This window comes from Physeter macrocephalus, chromosome 5 (assembly GCF_002837175.3).
Source record: "Physeter macrocephalus isolate SW-GA chromosome 5, ASM283717v5, whole genome shotgun sequence".
NCBI lineage: Eukaryota > Metazoa > Chordata > Mammalia > Artiodactyla > Physeteridae > Physeter > Physeter macrocephalus.
This window is the reverse complement of record NC_041218.1, coordinates 62769736-62790791: the sequence shown is the minus strand read 5'-3', so window position 1 is coordinate 62790791 and position 21056 is coordinate 62769736. Positions and strand designations below refer to the sequence as shown.

The following is a 21056-nucleotide window of genomic DNA, read 5'->3' as shown; positions in this document are numbered from 1 at the left end:
GACGTGAGAGTTGCCAAAACAATTTAAAAGAGAGGGAGAAATAAAGGAGAGGAAGACACACTCTTAATAACTTAAAATTTTTGTAAAGCTACAAGGTTCAAAACAATATGGTACTGAGCCAAAACCAAATACAACAGAACTGAAATCTCAGATACCAATCCTACTATAAGCAATGCTATAGTGAATGATAATAAAGGAGGTATTTTTAAATCAGTAATGAAAGCAAGTCTCAGTTAATAAATGGTACTGGAATAATTAGTTAACAATTTGGAAAAATCAAGAGCTCTGTACATCAACCATATATCAGTAAGTTTCAAATGGATTAGAGTTAATGCAAATAAAACTGAAGAATTAATATAATAAACCATATTTGATCATTTCTGACCTACGAAAAGGCAATTTCACAAGTAGAGGGTTTTTAAAATATTTTAAAATCCACTTATTTTAAATCCACTGTATTAAGACTGATTGCAAATTTTCTGGTGAAAAATCTACTGCTAGGGAATAGACTGTATGTAGTCCTAGAGAATAGACTTTATTCCTAGGGAACAGACTTTATTCCTAGGAATAGACTTACTTTTAGGGAAGTGAGAAGGTGGTATGAGAAGGGAACTGCATGCAAAGTTCTGAACAACCAGCTTAAGAACATAACTCTTTGATCAACTAGAATATCTCACACCCTAACCTCTAGAAAAAAATTTTCTACACTGTATTTTTAGTGATTACTAGAGAGAGAAAGTATATGTATGAGACTCAGGATGGCTTTGAAAACAGTAACTCCCTTAGAGAGAAGACAATTTATTAAATGATGAGTAATAATAGAAGTTTGATTTCACTTTGGGTTTATATAGAACCTCCTGAGAGAGAAGAGACAATATCAGAAGGTTGGGTCAATTTTGGAACTTCCAAGCCTATTTTACAGTCTTCAATACAACTCACAAATTATTATAGAAGGAATATAAAATTTTCCATCCATTTAAAAAACTAGTACAATTTAAATAAAATATGTACTATAGAAATATTTATTTTGTTAATATAAAGGATATTGTTGGGTATTCCCTATTTGTAGGTGGGAACTGTGGGCAGTACTCTTAAAGAGAAAGTAGGATATTTTACTGGTTACAAAATAATGACAATTATGATGTCCCTTTGCTGTTACTGTTATGTGTACTCAATATCAGATACTCTTAGTAAAATCTTACATGCATTTAGGTGTATTTGTTATTATGCATCTGTAATGTTTTTGAGTTGGTGTATATTTTTGTATGGGAAGGGGTGCAGAATTAAGAAGGGAAGAGGTCAAGTAATCTTGGAATGGTTTAAGAAGAGTTTACACTACAGAAGCATCCAAAGTAGTACCTCACTAAAACCAAAACAAAAATAGACTATCAAAAGCACACTTGGGAATACATCTGTTTTATAGTTTAGGAAATTCTTGCATCTCTAATAGCAATAAGATGCTAGCATACGGTTTCAAACAACCTCATTACATAAAACTGTGCTTTAAAATGTTTATTCAAGTGGAATTTATCCCAACAAAAGAATATTTATTCTAACATATCCCCTACCCTCCTTTCGGGGGCATATATCCCATTAATCAGAGAGGGATGCTCATGATGGAAATAACACAAGTTTTTAAAACCAGAGTGGATTTGCAATACTGCCTAGGCTACTTAGCAGGATAGACCAGTTACTTGATTTTCCTGAGCCCCAGTTTTGTCCCCTCTTAAATGCAGGATTGCCGTAAGGATTAGCTATCATTTCTGTGTAAGTAACAAGAGGACACTGGTGGTTGAGAGCCGAAACGGTAGTGATTTGCTTCAAGTTTTCCCTTTTTAAAGCTGATAGCTTAAAGCTTGGGTCAGATATTCTACGTCAAGGTTTTGAAAACACAGTGCTGTTGACATTTTGGGCTGGATAATCTTTGTTGTAAGGGCTGTCCTGTGCATTGAGGAATGTTTAGCACCTAGTGGGTTTACAGTCTCGTGGGTTTCTATCCATTAGGTGCCAGTAGCAACTGCTAAGTTAAGCAAAAAGGTCTCCAGATTTTGCCAAATGTCCTCTGGGAAGCAAAAAAGCCCCCCGTTGAGACCACTGTTCTAGATGATGATCTGAAAACATTGGCTCGTGAAGAAGAGAAAGGTGGCACAAAGTGTATTATTTGTACCTTAGGGCCAGAGGAAAGAAGGTGAAGAGCACTAGCGACTTGCCTTGAGACATATTAATCAACAAGAGAACTGAGTCTAAAAGCTAGGTTTCATGACTCCCGGTCTCCAGTCATTCACTGCTGCAATGCTCATATAGTGAAAAACCGGCAACAGCCTACTAAATATACATCGGCTGAAGAATGGGTAAGTTACAGTATATTCATATATTAGATTATGACACAGCAGTCTAAATTAATGAAGCAGATACATACATTAATGTTGATAAATTTCAATGTGTGAAAAAGGCATATGTTCAAGTATACATGAAGTATAATTCCACTTATTTAAAGACCTGCAAAACAATATCCTATATATTATTTATGGATTCATAAACATGTAGGAAAAATATAAAAACACGCATGGTTATTATAAGTACTAAACTCATGATAGTGGGTAACTCTGAGGAAGGAGGTAAGAGAACTGGACTGAGGAGGGTACATAGGCCTCACCTAGTTCTATATCTTTTTCTTTAAAAAAAAAAAATCTGAAGCAAATGTGACAAAAGATTAATATTTGGTAAAGCTGGTTGTTGGGTACAAAATAGTATATCCTTCTCAAATATTTAGCTATACATCTGAAATATTTAGTAAAATAATGTATTTTAGATAAAATTCTCAGGAATGTAAGCTAAGGTGTCAAGTGAGATCTAGGACTTATTAGGTGCTCACTGTGCGATAGACACGGTCCTACACCGTAACTACCACTGAGTGAGACAGGTACATCAGATCCATCTTACAAATGAGGAAACTTAGGCTCAGGAGTTAGGCAAATTCTTTCCATCCAAGGTCATTCAGCTATTAGGTGGGACAGCAGGATTTGAACGTAGGTGTTTCTGAACCTTAAAGTCTTTTCATGTGTTGTTCCTGAAGACGTGAAGGCTCTTTACCCAGATCTTCCCATAGCCTGCTTTCTAACCTCACTCAGGTTTCTGTTCAAAAGTTACCCTTTAGAGAAGTCTTCCTTAATTGCCTAAACTACAGTATCCCATTCCACTCTGGGTCACTCTCCATCCTCTTACCTGGCTTTACTGTTCTTCAGGGCACTTGCCAATACCTAAAATCATATTATAACTTGACTTGTCTGCCTGTTTATTGTATGTCTCCTCATCCAGAACGTAAGGTTTATAAGAACTGGAACTTGGCCATATTTACCGCTATATTCTTAGTGCCTGGCATACAGTAGTACGAATATTTGTTGAATTACCACTGCCGACACCTTTGTTCTCATCTACTCTGTTATAATGCCATTCGATATAAAAAGACTAAGGTAGATTCTTAGTTATTGATACTAAAGAAACATACTCATTATTAGTTTTTTTTTTAAAGTAAACAAAAGTCAGTCTAAGTATTTATACAGTAATAAAAGTTCTAAACTTACCTCTACAGGAGGATAATAGTTATAATTCCAGTACCAAAAGGTTCTAGGCAGATAACCCTTAATTAAATGGTGTTCTGGTACAAAGGGATGAAAAGTTTCTTTTCCAGTGGTATCTCTGGAATCTCCTGCTTCTACATTTATAATTTCCATGCATCTCCCCAGTGCTAAATCTTCAATGGAGGAACTATGCGTACATTTGTCTGTTTTAAATGCATCAACAAATCTCTTCAAGGCTTCTTTGCTCAGTACATATCCTGCTCCTCCACTCATGTAGCCCTGCTTTACATAGGGCTTAAATCTTCTCCCAAAGTAAATGGGTTCTTCAGGGTTGTATTTTGAGAGAAGCCATCTCAAGTTATCTAATATAACATATGTATCATCATCTGCTTTCATAAACCAATCAGCATCTTCTAAATAATGATCATGAACATACTGAAAAGCTTTAATTGTTTTCCAGTATAGTTGGTCTCTGCCTTCTCTGGTTTTTAATCCCACAGCAGGGAAGTCTTTATTTTCTTCTGAACTCATAAATAACACTTTATTACAACGCTGGGCCCATGTAGCTTTGACGTGTTTAGCCTTTTTCTCTAGATTTTGAGGCCCTGTCATTACCCAGCAAAGAATTTTAACCTTCTGATAGAGGTTTTCGGCGATGTCAGTGTTCTCATCTATTAAACAGAAATTTTTTAAAGTTAATTTACATAGTTGTAAAATCCAAATAAATTAAACCAAAGAAGACATTTTCTTAAACAATTTCAAAGATCCCCCCCACTCCATATACCTCTTTACCATTAGTGATTTAGCTGAAAGAAACAGAACATTGACAGGAATTTCTCACTGCTGTGAATAAGCTTCTGAAGGGCAGGAAAGACAAACTAATTTTGGAGTCCACAAGAGTCTAGTGTTAAGAATTTCTACAAGTACCCTGAGGTGGTTTTAAAAATGCTTTCATGACTACCCCAGTTCGAAGAAGAGGAGCTAATGCAAAGCAGAGATTACTTCTTACAGTAACATACCTCATTCCAAAATGCAAATTTAACAGTGAGAAACAGAACAGAACAGGTAGAGGTAGTATTTCCAAGATTGTCTAGAGCAGTGTTTTTCAAAGCACTGGTTTGCAAAGAAATAGGGAGCATATGCCAGAATATAAAGCAACATGTTACTTCTTTCATCGAGGAAGTTTTACTACAACCTGTCAAAACGCCCACTTAACTCAGCAGTGAGCTTAACTGAGTTACATCCTGGTGCAAGAACCTTATTAGGATGCAGACAGGTAACAAACAGTTCACAGGCTGCCAGGCCAAGGCTACGTTTTGAGTAACACTGCTCTAGGGGAAGAATCCAACTATGATAATCCAGATCAGTGCTTGGTGAAGGATCAATTTTTATTTCCACTTGTTAGAGACCTATACTTCTGTAAATATGCTAAAAATGAATTACTAATAAAATAAAAATTTAAAAATAAATATAAAATATAAGCCCAAAGTTTTTATTTCTAGATTTATTCAAAATTATTGTCAAATTACCATAAAGGTTTCTAACTATTTAATCCTGATTTTAATACTTATTTAGTTGTGGACCAGCGTGAGTTCTGCAAAACCTCACTTTGTGTAGCAATGCTCTAGGCAGAATCCTGAGGAAACATTCTTAAAGTTAAGGTCAACCAGTGAGTTATAAAAGCTCAGCCCTGCAAAAAATTAACAACTGGAGGCATAAATTTCTAGTTAACTGATGGAGAGGGAGGAGAAGGAAAGATTGGGCAGGGCATGAAAATATTCTCATGTCCCTCTGAATATCAAGAATTCACAATCCAAAAACAGAGAAAATTACCCTCTTTTCAGTCAGAGAGCATTCACAGTTCATATACTTGAGGAGCCCAATCTCTTAGCTGTACAGATATACCAAATCCTGGATGGTGGGGAAAGAGGTGGAAGCAGCAATCCCCAATATGTTTCACTTAGAGCAAGACATCCTTCTCCCTACTGCTGGAATCTGGTAGATAGTCTTTCTCATTCTTTCAATTATTCATTCATTCATTACTCTGTAGTAGGCATGTGCTGGTACAGGAGATAAAAAGATGAATAAGACACATGTCCTGCTACAGAAGAATTCATTCTAGCATGGGAGCTTGGCATGCAAACCAATACTTGCCATATACTAGAAATGCTATAATAGAGGTATGTATGAAGATTTCAATGTGCTGAGGGTAAAATAAAGCAATGTCTTATCAACACTATAGAACAGTGGAATGGGACGTTGGCTAGAATAGAGAAGGGGATATAAAGCAATATCAGGAAAAATAAGAGATGATGCAAAAATTAGGTCTTTAAATGAAGCTCACCAGAAGAAAGGACAAAAGGCATGGTGAAGTTTGCTTGAGAGCAGTTACATGGATATATGGCCTGAACTAGGGGAAGCGTGCTACAGATTGAGAGAAGTAACCTTAAAAATGGTAAAGAAGCAGACTGTTAGAATTTATGAGAAACAGGATTGATTGGTAAGCAAAGGAAAGCACCTACCACAACTTCATAGTTTCTGGCTTAGGCAGAAAGTAATGAGCTATATAAAAATAGGAGGAAGAACAAATTTTAGGATTATAAAGGAAAAGGAGTGTGATTTACACGTTAAGTCTGAGAGAAACAGACCTCTAGCATACCCCACATTCTGTGGACCATCAGGTAGGACAAGTAGATCCTAATACATGTGCCTGCAGTGAGGCCGATCTAGTACAGCCTACCAGGGGTAGAGAAGCCTGGCTCCAACTGATCAACTGAAGACCTACAACAATGATACAGATCAAGTGCACAATGATTAAACTGCTCTGTGATAAGAACATGGCTGCTCAGAACTGAATCACTGTCATATAAACATTCACACACATGACACATTTTGTAATAGTATGCATGTATTTGCTAGTTCATAAAACTCAACAAGGATGTGATACCTCGCCCTCAACCTCAGCTTGAGAGGTAGGAAAGAAGCAATTTACTGCCAAAAAGATAAGAGAAAAAACCCTTAATGGGGGACCCTCTGCATTCCAGAATTCCAATGGTTTTTCAAGCTGCTGTATTCTTTTCTGTCAAATAAATCACAATTTGCAGAGATCTTTGAATTCTGAATGTCTTCTTGTAGTGTCTGGAACTGGGCTAAGGTAAAGCCAGCAAGGAACAGATGGAAACTAAAATTATGGGGATTGATGACATCACACAGGCAAAGAAAGAGCCAAAGGACGGAAACTTGGAGAAAACCAACATTTAAGGGGCACATAGAGGACATAATTCAGAACATCTGGATAGAGGCAGCAGACCAGGAGAAAATGAAGTCATTATATATAACACATTCCTAGTTTTCTACTTCCCTAATTTTTTATGCCTCTCAAAACAAGAAAAGATTAGTTACGTTAGCTACTGATAAAATATAAATTGAGATTTATATATACCTCTTGAGCTTTTCTAGGAAAACAAGACTAAGTAAAAAACAAGATTAAAACAAGATGATAGCAAAAACCAAAGACAGAGATATGAACCATGATAACAAAATTAAAATTTTTAGAAACAAATCTAACTTGAAAGTCTTGCCTTTCCCCAAATTATGATTTCTGAACTATTTCTATTTAAAAATAAATTCAAAGTTAATATCTTACACCCTAAATAAATCTGGCTTTCAGCAATTTCCTTCTCCTGAGGCAAACCAAGAACTGTCATTTAATATCTAGAATTAAGCTCATTTTCATCAAAAGATATAGTGATATAATAAAATTCATATAAATAACTTTTTCCAATTCTCTCAGCACTTAAACAGATTGAAAAATATGGTTTCTGTTTACTCCTTAATAAAGTAAGCCATACCTTTATGTTGGCTAGCATCTGCATCAAAGTTCATCTGTCCTTCTAGATGATTCTGTTCATTATCATCTGAATGCCTAGCATGAGGATCATTATGAAGAATATTAGGCTGGAGGTCCCTCTGTTCTCCCAACAAAATACTAAGTAGCTGAGAACATAAAACAAATCCGATTGCTGATCCACAAAGGAAGGTTAAAAAATTCAGCCAAGATTTAGAGGCCATTTCCCGAAAATGTATTTCTGTAAGAAAAAAATTAGCAGGATGTCATAAATTATAAAGCAATATAAATAGTAAGAGTAAGGACTGATAACTTTTAGTTATACTGGGAAGTTAATTCCTTTCATACAGGAGAACATATCTAAGAGTATTTAACTTTTGTCCCTCTATTTGCTGCGAAAACACACAGTCTGAACAATGTAATAAAATAAACGACTAGCAACTAGGAGGATCACTGCCCTGGTGGGGCACGGGCAAATATGTCAGTATTTACAAACGGAATTTCCTGTTCTTCTAGCCAGGATCCTGCATGGACCCAAGCCTGCTTGCCATGTTCTTTTTCTTTCTTTGCTATCAAAATACTTATATTTACCTTTTTTCTCTTTTGGTAGTAATCATTACCTACTCTCATCAGGGGTCAGCAAACATTTTCTGTAAAGAATTAGAAATAAAATACATCAGGCTTTGTGGACCACAAATAGTGTCTTGTATATTCTTTTTCTTGCTTTTTATTAAAACAATCTTTAAAAGGTGTAAGAAGAATTCTTAGCTTGTAGAAGGCTAGAGTCAGCACTGTTTCGGGATCCTCAGGGACAAACCTATCTGCCACCTGTTTTTGTAAGTGAAGTTTTACTTGAATACACCCAGTGTTGACTATGGCTGCTTTTGCACTACAACCAACACCAGAGTTGAGTACCTACAACAGTGGCAGTATGTCCCACAAAGCCTCATCTAGCCTTTTAAAATTAAAGTTTGCCAACCCCTCGTCCTAATCCCCAGGCTTCATTGCAGTATTGAATGCAGCTGCCACCTGCTCACCATCTTTCATTGTTATCCCACTGGATTGCAAGACCCCAAACAGCATCTATATATATCACTAGGATTAAGTAGGATGCCTGGGACAGTGGCTGCTCGACAAATACCTGTTGAACTGCCTGACAACGAAACAGGCCCTTCTTAAGGGTTTGCTAATCATTACTACATGGTGAACTTATAAATTCCTATGAAATTCTTATGAGAATAGTCCTAATTCTACAGTTTCCAACTCCCCAAGATAATTTTTTAAACTTTTGCTAAGCATTTATCACATGCCAGATGCAGTCCATACTTTATTTTGCTTGAAAAAAATTTTAATTTTAATTTCATTTTTCATTCTCATTATGACCACTTTGCAGATAAGAAAACAGAAATTTAAAAAAGTTAACAGATAACTTGCACAGGTTGACAAAAATCAATAAAAGTCACAATTTGAACCAAAGTCTGTCTGCTTAAAAAGTCAGTGCTCTTTCCATTGCATTTCTCAAACTCTTTACCCAATCACCATTAACTGCACAGGACAATGGACATGTGCACTGAAGGTAGGGGTTTGGGAGATATGACCGTCAAAATAAAAACTGCTTTGAAATATTTTGTAAAAACAAATAAACAAACCAATGATCACCACTGGAACAACAAAATAACTTCATGTGGTTATATTTTCAGAATGGCTAGGCTCTTTAAAAACAACCATCCAGCTGAGTACAACCAGAAAAACTGAACAAAATGTAAAAATATATATGTTTGGAGACACTGGTAAGATATCAAGGCAGTGAGAATTGAGGGGAGGGGGAACAAGCTCTGGACAAAGAAAGAAGTCAGGAAAGGTGGGCTGGACATTTGGCACAGCTTCATTCCTCAAGACAGCTACTGATTCGGACAGAGAAAACAGGAGCTGACACAAAGAAGCTAAGAAAAAAAACAGAGTCCAGCATCTGTTTCGGAGAAGAGGTCCTGGAAAACAGCCAGGCTTTTATCTGGACCCTGAAAGGCTACAATCTAGGAATAAGGAAGGAGCAGAAATTAGACCAACCTTCACAAGGACTGAAGCCCAAGTTGGAATCATCTTAACCACTGACTGACTAGGGTGATCTACCCCTAGCCTAACTGCAAAAATAAAGTTTCTTGGGTAAATATAAAATTATGGAGAACCTCAAATTATTAGTATAATTTTTTGGTAGTGATAATGTCCAACACAATAAAAATTAATCAGGTATCAAAATTAAAAGTCTGACTGAAAACAGAGAAAAGAGTAGAAAATAGAAACTGACCCACAGGAGACTTAGATAAGAGATTTTCCTACTAATAACTTTAGTTAGTCAATAAGTTCAATGACGAGATTAAGATATAAGGTATAGAATAGACATAGATGAAGAGAAAAATTAATAAACTGAAAGCCAGGTCAGAAGAAATTACACAGACTGAAGTACAAAAAGACAAGGATGGTAAATAAAAAATTGAGCAAAAGAAACATAAGGAATAGAGTGAAAAGGTCTAACATATGTGTTAATTGGAATCTTTGAAGAAAAAGAGACATATGATTGAGGAGAACCAGTATTAGAAGAAATAATGACTGAACATTTTCCAAAACTGACAAAAGACTACCAACTATCAGATTCAGGAGGCTCTATGAAACATAAAAAAATTTAAAAACTAAAAAAAAAAAAAAGAAAAAGAAAATGATACCAAGAAACACCACAGTGAAACTGCCAAAAACCAAAGACAAAGAAAGCATTCTATATCCAGCAAAAATTGCCTTCAAAAATAAATCTGAAAAAGATTTTTGAAAAAACAAAATCTGAATGAATTCATAATAAGCAGGTCTACTCTAAAAGAAATACTAAAAGGAGGAACTTCCCTGGTGGTGCAGTGGTTAAGAATCCGCCTGACAATGCAGGGGACACGGGTTTGAGCCCTGGTCTGGGAAGATCCCACGTGCCGCAGAGCAACTTAAGCCCGTATGCCACAACTACTGAGCCTGTGCTCTAGAGCCCGCGAGCCACAACTACTGAGCCTGTGTGCCAAAACTACTGAAACCTGCGCGCCTAGAGCCCATGCTCCACAACAAGAGACGCCACTGCAATGAGAAGCCTGCGCACGCACTGCAACGAAGAGTAGCCCCTGCTCGCCGCAACTAGAGAAAGCCCATGCACAGTAACGAAGACCCAATGCAGTCATAAATAAATAAATAAACAAACAAATAAATAAAATTTTAAAAATACTAAAACAAGTTCTTCAGGCAGAAGGAAAAGAATTCCTTGAAAATTCAGAGATGTAAAAAGGAAGGGTGAGCTATAAAAAGCTTATGTATATAAATAAATACAAATGAACACGGGCTACATAAAACATTAAAAAGTTCCCACAAGGTATTATTACTATTATCATTAAAATAAATGACAAAACTGGCACAAAAAGTGTGAGAAGGATACAAAGAGTTTAAGTGTTCTAAAATCATTTTGTTGTGTAAAAATACTAATATCAGACTTTAAGACACTAGGAGGGCTTCCCTGGTGGCACAGTGGTTAAGAATCCTCCTGCCAATGCAGGGAACACAGGTTCGAGCCCCGGTCCGGGAAGATCCCACATGCCGCAGAGCGGCTGGGCCCGTGAGCCATGGCTGCTGGGACTGCGCATCCGGAGCCTGTGCTCTGCAATGGGAGAGGCCACAACAGTGAGAGGCCCGCGTACCGCAAAAAAAAAAAAAAAAAAAAAACAAAAAACTTTCATATGATCTTTTATTTTATCCCATTTAATACATATTTAATATATGTATATTTGACATAAAAATATTTATTCCAAAATCTGTAAGTAAATTTGGCATGCCATGGAACTATACCATGCTTATCCTGTATCTTGTATCTCACGCCCTCTCTCTTGAATAGCAATTCCAGTTTGAGAAGAATGACCCTAAGGGGAAGTGGAGAGCAAAGCTGCTCAACACCAGAGATGCAAATTACCAATATGAAACCAGCAGGCACTTGTTTACTTCTTTTGCTCTATCTTTACTATAACTTCAAGTTTAGAAAGGTAGGCCTTCATGGGTAAAGAGTATATATGTCCTGTTCAACTCCCCCATTCAATTTCCCAGAGGAAAAGCAGAAACAAGTTTACCAAGTCTTTCTGCTGTTTTCCCTGAGGGGCAGCGTCCTCAAATTCTCCCTCCCACTGTCTTCTTTTCCCCATTCAAATTGCCCTTTAACAAAATCCTTATAATTCAAAAGATGTAATCTACAATCCCAGAAAAATATCCTTCCTGCTTTAAGTGCTTCTTTTGAAACTCTAAAATTCTCCAGATTATTTGAAGCCCAGTTCATTAGACCTTGCTCTAGCCAAAATCTTGGTCTGAGATTACATTAAAAAAGCCAAAGAGAACTGACTATTTAACTATATTTTTGCTATTATGTGAGCTCTCCCTTTAACTGGAGTGTACATTATTAAGACTTGATACAACTGAGGTCAGTGATTTCAAAGAATCATGAATTGAAAACATGAAGCTGAGAGAAGTAAGTGAAAGGCATCACAACTCCAAATTTCTTATGGCAGAGTAAGATTGAAGCGGTCTCAAAGGAAAGCTATTAAGGTAACATTAGCAGGCACTTAAGAAACTGAGAAGTCAACTAGGAGCCACAATGCAAGCAATTCCCTACGTCTTGTAATTCTCCCACTGACACTCTGCCTTCTAACACACTAGTTTTGATTTTTTATTCTTTTTGTACTGGCTGTGACTGTCCTTACCTTAACACCAGATATAATCACGTTACGGTCTCAGAAGGGCACAAATCCATCTGAAATTTCCATGGCTGCAGAGTCTACCACTCCTGGTACTGGAAAGCAATAGTCACAGTGGCGTTCAGTACCACTCAGACAGAAAGCACTGTGACTGAGAACAGAAAATAAGGACTGTAGGGCCTGAGAAAATTCTTATTTCCATCACCACAGTGAATATCTGAAGTGAAGGAAGTGCTGATCAAGCTCCAGTAACCATGAATACTAACCTGCTACCCAGCCATTTTCCAAGAAGATACTGAGCTTCAGCACAAGCCTACTTCTGCAGCATGGAGGTTTTATTATTTGTAGATGGATAGGGTTTTCTTAGCTGAGGTAGCACTTTTTTAGAAAGACACCTGTTCTGGGGTGAGTGGAGGGAAAACTGACTTCTTGATTTTACAAAATTTGTTAACTTTAAAATATTTTGTGATGCTGTTCGATGCCTGTCATACTCTTACCCCTTCTGGTCCAGAGAATTCTCAGTCAGCCTGTGCTGGCTTATCCCTGTTGCTTTTACCCCATCTCCTTCCAATTTCAAGGGCTGCTGCCTTATGACTAAATTTCTGTATACCTCCATTTTTCTTTCTTGTTCCTGGCATAAAAGAGCTATCTCATGTGAGTGGAATGCACCCCAAGCCCCACTCAGATTTTTGGCAAAAATCATCACCCCCACCTCTTCAGATTCTTAACACAAAGGTCTAAAGTAGACCAGATTGGAAGAAGACATTGCTTAACAACACCGCACATTACAAGGGCTTCAATATATATTAACTAGAATTGAATGCAGGGAAGTTATCAATGCCACCTGTTTTCCAAACCTGATGCATAATCAGAATCATCTGAAGAGATTTTAAAACTACAGATTTCAGATGCAAAAGTGCTGGGACAACTAAAATTTGTATTTTTATTTTTTAAGGAACAGCTTTGTGCTATTCATTGGTTAAAAAAAAAAAAAATCAAGCAAACACAGAACTATGTGAAGAAGAAAGAAACCACCCCAAATCCCATCACTCAGAAACAACTATCATTAACATCTGGTGAATATCTTTACAAATATGAATAACATCTTTATGAATAACAGAGATAGAAGGGGGGATAATTATACCTAACATTTGGGGCCTGTACTAAAAAGAGCATGGATTACCTGTAAACCATAAACTAGGGACTATTAATCCCACTTTACAGATGAACTCAGACACAGAGGGCTTAGTAAGCTTCCCAAGATCACATCAGCAATCTGAATCAAGAATTCAGATTCTTAACCATTGTGCTATTGTTTTACAGAATTGGGATTATATTAGTCATGCTACTTTAAAGATTTAACATAGTAAATTAGATTTATTTGAATTTATAGAAAAAAGGAAAATTAAGTGAATCTAAATTAACTTTGAACATCAGCTAATAAACATTTAGAATGTGAACCCTCTCCTCTAAACAATCCCTCTAAAGTTAAGGATTATGAAAAACAAAGCAATCAGAGGCCTTATTTTTTTATTACATATTTCAAATTTAGAGAGTACCTATTGATTTCTTGCTTTGAGAATGTGTAAATCAGCATATATATACATACTCCCACAACAATCAATTTTTGTGAACTACTTTTATTCTGTAAAATTTACATAGTTTATATTCTGTAAATTACACTGTAATTCCCATGACTGCTTGATCTTGAATAAATTTTAAATTGGACTCTATGCTCATTAATAGTTCTTTTATCACAGCTGCTCTAAATGTGAGTTCTTTATTAATGTGTTTTTGTTGGTTAGATTTCAGCAAGTAATTCTTGTAATGGTGCTCATTGGTGCTATATTCTAAATTCTTGCAGGCTGGAGAATGTTTACTACTGCCTTTATACCTGAAGCACAACTTGACCTAGTACAATTTCTCTTCTTAAAACTCTAAAAATTACTCATGGTCTTCCCACACTGGTGCCAGAAACTTTGAGGGTAGACTGATCTTTTATCCTTGTATACAGATAAATGCGCCTCTTCTCTTATGGTTGGTTTTCAGTCACTCATTGGTCACTAACATCCTCTCACCAAGACTTTAATGACCTTTATTACATGAGCAAATCCTTCCTCCAGTTTTTTAGGCTTTCAGAAAGTCAGTGGAATTCACAATAAAGTCCTAGGCTTTCAGTGTTTTTTGTTTGTTTTTTAAATTTTAGTACTTTATACCATATCCTGCCAGGGTTGTCAGTCTAGAATTTGTAATCTGTCCTGGATTATCATATTCATGTTATATTTACATATTCAAAATATATTTCTCTCTTCAAATCACATTAAAATGATGTTCAAAAACTTTTTTCCCCAAAGACTTTCCTTATAAAATTGGAGTGAGATTTTTTTAAAAATTTAATTAATTAATTAATTTATTTATTTATGGGTGTGTTGAGTCTTCGTTTCTGTGCGAGGGCTTTCTCTAGTTGTGGCAAGCGGGGGCCACTCTTCATCGTGGTGTGCGGGCCTCTCACTATCGCGGCCTCTCTTGTTGCGGAGCACAGGCTCCAGACGCGCAGGCTCAGTAGTTGTGGCTCATGGGCCTAGTTGCTCCGCGGCACGTGGGACCTTCCCAGACCAGGGCTCGAACCCGCGTCCCCTGCATTGGCAGGCGGATTCTCAACCACTGCGACACCAGGAAAGCCCCTCCTTATAAAATTGGGATGAATCTTATATAGTGATACAACTTATAAATGCTTACAAATATACTGCATGTGAGGCATTATGTTTGAAACTTTTATATATTTTCTCTGATCCTCACAATTGGATATAAAGTAGGAGGAATCAGTCAACCTGAATTCAAGACATCACATAGCTACTGAAATCAAGATTCTATAGTACTGGTGGAGGGAGAGACTCATGGATCAATGGAGTAGACTAGAGAACCAGAAACAGACCACTTAAATAGCTCCACTGATTTCTGACAAAGGTACAAAAGCAACTGAGTGAAGGAAAGATAAACTTTTTGATAAATGGTGCTGGACATCCCTAGGCAAAAAAATAAACCCTGACCCAAGTCTCATAACTTATATAAAAATTAAATCAAAATGGATCACCGACTTAAATGTAAAACATGCAACTATAAAATTTTTAGGAAAAAGGAAGGAGAAGAATCTTCGAGGTTGAGAGGTAGGCAAAGAGTTCTTAGACTTGACTCCAAAAGCACAATTCATAAAAGGGTAAAATTGATAAACAGGACTTCATCAAAATTAAAAACTTGCTCTGTGAAAGACCCTACTGAGAGAATGAAAAGACAAGCTACAAACTGGAAGAAAATATCTGTAAACCACATACCTAACAAAAAACTAGTATTTAGAATATATTAAAAACTCCCAAAACTAAACAGAAAAAAAATAAACAATCCAATTAGAAAATAGGCAAAAGACATGAACAGATTATTTCACTGAAGCAGATGTACAGATGACAAGCACATGAGAAAATGTTCAACTTCATTTACCGTTAGGAAAAATGCAAATTAAAATCACAATGAGATATCTCTACTTACCCATAAGGATGGCTAAAATAAAAAACAGTGATACCACCAAATGCTGGTGATGTGGAAAAACTAGATCACTATATATTGCTGATGGGACTGTAAAAGGATGTCCAGCCACTACAGATCAAAGGTAACTATGCAGAGAAAAATATGTTCTGACCCATGAAACAAACCCAACTTCTTATCAAGGTAAACTATTTACCCTGACAAAATGGGAAAACAGCCAAACAAATTTGAATGATATGCCTCCAACCTGGTGAAGCCCCCCTACTGCCTAGAGTCTTAAAATAAAAAATCATTAAAAAGTCAAAGTTCCTGCTTGAAGCTGTCCAAGGTCCCAGCTCAATCTACCTCTCTCAGGTAGCTAACTGACTAGACAGAAACTGTCAGCCAGCAGCAGCATAGATCTCTAGCTCAAAATTTAAAGGGAAGATCCAAATGGTGCATAAAACAATTATCTATCTATCTAGGTAATAAAAGAGATTTTCAACTACACGATTGTTAATCAAGGTTACCTAGAATTGATTCTATTAAAAAAGGAACAAGCAGAAATACATGGAACCTACATAAAAACCTTGTAGTGGGAAACAAAATTAAACATAGGATGCAAAAGACAAGGGAAAAGCACAGACCTGAACACTTACTCCATAGGAAAGAAAATCTTAAACTACATAGGACTATTTTGTAGTCTTTTAGAAACTGAAGGGATTAGAGCAATTATGCAGGAAATGATAGCTATGAAAGATGAGCAATGGAGAGCCAACAGAGAAATAACTTATTTCTCAAAAGAGAATAGAACAAATGAAATAGAAAAAAAAAAAAGTCAAAGATATAAAAGAAAATGCACTGAAATGGAGGCCATGCATCAAAATATTTGAAGGTCTCACATATAATCAAGAAAAACCTTGGTTAAGAGATCCTGAACTTGGGGTGGGGGGAGGTTGTTGTTGTTGGTGGGATGAATTGGGAGATTGGGATTAACATATATACACTAATATGTATAAAACAGATAACTAATAACCTGCTGTATAAAAAATAAATAAAATTAAATTTGAAAAATTAAATTAAAAAAAAAAAGAGATCCTGAACTTCACTTAAAAAAAAAAATCTCTGTAACTATCCAGGGAAAAATAAGCAAGTCAAAGGGAAATATTAGGCAGAACTACAAGGGAAAAATTGTTAGGCAGCTTTCTCCTCTGTGTCATTATATGTCAAAAGAAATGCTGCAAAAACCAAGTTTTTGAGGGAGACAACAGTCCCATAGACTTAAAGATTCAGCAAGTTGTCATTCAAGAATCCATATAACAGGAAGACATTCTCAAATATGCAAAGGACTCAGTACCCACATATCCTTGATACATTACCTACTTAAAGGTAATGAGAGTTACCAGCTGAGAGTAAAATCCAAATTAAAACAAAAACAAAAACCCAAATTCACAAATGAAGATATCACACAATGAAAGGGTTAGCATTAATAAAAGGTTGTAATCCTTTCCAATATAACACTGTGGAGTGGTAATGATGAAACAAAGCAGAAATGTTATTACCCTAGAAAGAAAAGCTACATGAGATAAAGTGATAATAGTAATTTAACTGTAAGACACGTAGGCAGAAAGGGCATATCATGTGAATACAAATGGAGTGGGGAGGGGTAGGAGAGAATGTGCTAACAAGTATGTACTCTAATTTCATTAGAGGGGTAACTCAGAGGGGTTTTTTTAAGCTTAATTTAAGCTTTAATTTAATTTAATTTAATTCATTGCAGCACTATTTACAATAGCCAGGTCATGGAAGCAACCTAAATGCCCATGGACAGACGAATGGATAAAGAAGTTGTGGTACATATATACAATGGAATATTACTCAGGCATGTATGTGGAACCTAGAAAAATGGTACAGATGAACCAGTTTGCAGGGCAGAAGGTGAGACACAGATGTAGAGAACAAACGTATGGACACCAAGGGGGGAAAGCCGCAGGGGAGTGGGAATGGTGGTGTGCTGAATTGTGGATTGGGACTGACATGTATACACTGACGTGTATAAAACTGATGACTAATAAGAACCCGCTGTATAAAAAAAATAAATTAAATAAAATTTAAAAATTAAAAAAAAATCTTCAAATACACACAAAAGTATAAAAATAAACCCCCATATATCCATCACATGACTGAATTATAACTTTAAAATTTGCTACATTACTTTGTTATTTCTTCAATTGATGATAGTATTTTAACGCAAATCCCAGACATCAAGTCATCTCACCTCGACGTACGTCTATACACCTCTCTGAAAATATGGACATTTTTTTACAAGCCAAAATGCCCTTATCAAATGCCTAACAAAATTATCAATGCCTAACAAAATTAACAATAATTCTTTGGACTTATCCAACTCAAGTCTGTAATCAAATCTTCCCAACTGTCTTCTATAATCAAATTGCCTAAATTAGCTCACAAATATCTTTTCACATTTGGTTTTTGCAAATCAGGATTCAAACTATATCCAAATTCACAGATGAAATGAAAAAAAGAGCATTTTATATAAGAAATAACTATTAAACATGAAAACCTAAATGAAAACCACATTTCTCTAAAAAAAAAAATAATCAAAGCTGACTCAAGATATAAAACCTAAATGAACCAAAAAACCAGAGAAGAAATAAAGAATGTTGTCAAACAGCCAGACTTCAAAGAGGTCCAGGTTTTTCCTGGATAAAATACTTGAGTCTTTCAAAAAACATAATTATTATACTACATAAATCATTCTGGAAAATTAAGTAGCAGAACTTAACCAATTCTTTTATGTAAAAGGTTGGATACTGATATCTGACAAAGACCAAAAATAAAATAGAAAACCTCAGTCCAATCTTACCCCCAAATAATACATTATTACGGGAAATGCAGCCCAAACATTAGTAGTTATCTTAAGTTGGGTCCCCAGGAAGCAAACTCTGAGATGATGCATTTGTGCGAATGTGATTTATTAGAAAGTATTTCTGGGAAAAACTTGTAGGGAAGTAGGACAGGAAAGGGTAGGAAGTCAAGAAAGGGTAAGATATCAAGCAAAGTCCATGGAGGGTAATTTTAGCTTAATCCCTCAAGGTAGTTCTAGAGGCAGTGTAGGCCATATCTCAGAGTTGTACCCATACAGTCAATCACTGGTTATGGGCTATCCATAGGAAACAAATTCCCCAGACAATTCCAGAGCCTGTACATTGGCTAAACAGGATCTGGCAGTGTGAGGGCAGCCTTACAACAAAGCCTGTGAAGAGGAAGGAGATAAAGGCCTATGGACAGAGTATTAGCATCATCTGTTACAGTGATTGTTGCACAGGTAAAGTTAAAAACCAATTGGTTTATTTTGCATTATGAAACCCCCAAAAGGTTAAGCAATGAATCATTCCAGTTCAACCATCATACAGTGAGGACTACTGGTAATAAGCCCTAAAAACATGTACAGAGATTTCAATTATGTTTTTAATATCTACTCTAAAATATAAATAGCCAGTTAAGCATCACCAGATATTTTAAACAACGCCTCTAATATGAAAGAAAAAGATCAACAGTCAAATTTAATTTAACTTTAAAGAGACCGTGTAATGAGATGAAAACTTAAAAAAAAAACCCTCAAAACTATCACTAATATCCTGAAAAATAAAAGTTGTGCCATCGTATTCTTGAAATAAGAACAAGACACTACCTTAAAAATTTTTTTTCTGAGAAAAAGTACCCCAAGAACTTAAAATTATAAGAAAATCAAAAAACTCAATAGAACAGCTGTAGGATAAAGTTAAGGAAATCACCCCAAAAGTGAGCAAAACAAAAAGGCAAGGTGATGGAAAAAAAGAGAGACAACTGATAACTAAAAATCAGTTTAGAGGTGTAGACAAGAGAGGGGAGGAAATCAACAACCAAATATTTCAAGGAAGTTTCCAAACTGAAAAGATGAATAAAAACAGCACAGTGAATAAAAACAGACCCATAAAGATACATTATAATAAGATTACACAACACTTGAGTCAAAGAAACCATTCTGTAAACTTTCAGAGAAAGTGGCAAAAAGTCACATGTAAGAGATCAGGAATTCACTGGTTTTGAATTTTCAAACAGCAATACTGAAAGTTGAAAACAATGGAGAAACTCCCTCAAAATTCTGAGAAGAAAAAGATTTCTAAGCTAGAATTTTATACCCAGTCAAACTATCCATAAGTATGAGGGATAAGTAAAGATATTTTAAAGACAGGACAGGCTTGGTCAGATCAATATTCAGTGTATCACACTGTTTCTATTTTAAAGCAACAGTAGGGAACTGATGCAGAAATGCTGAGCAAGCTGTTAAGAGATGCAGGTATGGAACCTGGGAAAATATTCACAGTTGGTCATTTGTATATCTGAATTACAACATTAAAAATAACAGCCAAATCTAAAATATGATGTAGCAAATAAAAATAGGTAACACTGAATGGTGATTCAATGCAAAGGATACTCTTCTAAGTAATTTAAATTCATTCATTTAAACTTTCCACAGCATGATGCAGGCTAAAAGGGTTACATAAATTCCTGATACATTTGATAGTTTGCCATGTGGCCTGATATCATTAAAAACTCAAGATAACTTAAAATTTTCTTTGGTGTATTCCCTTTTTGTCTTCAAAGTGTAGCTTAGTGGCTCAACTCTTAATATAATTGAAGGAAATCATTTTAATATAAAAAAGCATTTATGAATAATGCCTGCACATAAGCCCTCAAGTATCTGCTAAATGATTCAGTCAAAAATTAGAATCAATAAAAGATAAAATTATATAAACTAACATATATTCACTAAATAGAATATTTTAGAATCACTAAGCTTTTTCTGAAAATTACACATGGAAATATGCTTAATAAATAAAAAGGATGCAAAATTTTATTTATAATGTTATTACAATTCTGTGCTTAAAAAAAAAAAGCTATCCTAAAAAAAAGAGACTAGAAAAAATATATCAAAATGTTAACAATTTCTCATTTATAATCTTAATTCTAATTTCTAATTTCAGTGGTGGAATTAGGGGCAACTAAGGCTACTTTTCTTTCCATATTTTTCCAAATTGAGTTCAATGAGTATACATTACTTGAGCAGTTCTCAAAAATTTTAGTCTCAAGATCCCTTTAACCTCTTCATTAGTGAGGATATCAAATAGCTTTTGTTTATGTGATTTATATCTATTGATTAGAATTTTATTAAAAATTAAAACAAAAATGTAAATATCTATTTATTCATAAATAGTAGTGACAAATCCACTACCTGTTTTACATAAATAACTTATTTTATGGAAAAGAATTACATTTCTA

The 21056-nt window shown here is 35.5% G+C and overlaps 1 protein-coding gene across 4 annotated transcripts in view; it reads right to left on the bottom strand.

The window, feature by feature from the left end:
* C1GALT1 (core 1 synthase, glycoprotein-N-acetylgalactosamine 3-beta-galactosyltransferase 1) overlaps positions 1 to 21056 on the bottom strand; it is a 41857-nt gene that overhangs the window by 7363 nt on the left and 13438 nt on the right. For 2 of the 4 annotated variants that reach the window (XM_007106911.4, XM_028490035.2), the window contains exons 2-4: positions 8020 to 8078; positions 7433 to 7669; positions 3585 to 4252 (exon numbers count right to left, since the gene is read on the bottom strand). In XM_007106911.4, coding sequence (XP_007106973.1) covers positions 3585 to 4252; positions 7433 to 7652 — 888 coding nt within the window. In that variant the 5' untranslated portion in view covers positions 7653 to 7669; positions 8020 to 8078. The remainder of the gene's footprint in view (positions 1 to 3584; positions 4253 to 7432; positions 7670 to 8019; positions 8079 to 21056) is intronic. The other 2 variants (XM_055085017.1, XM_007106910.4) reach the window with 1 other exon arrangement.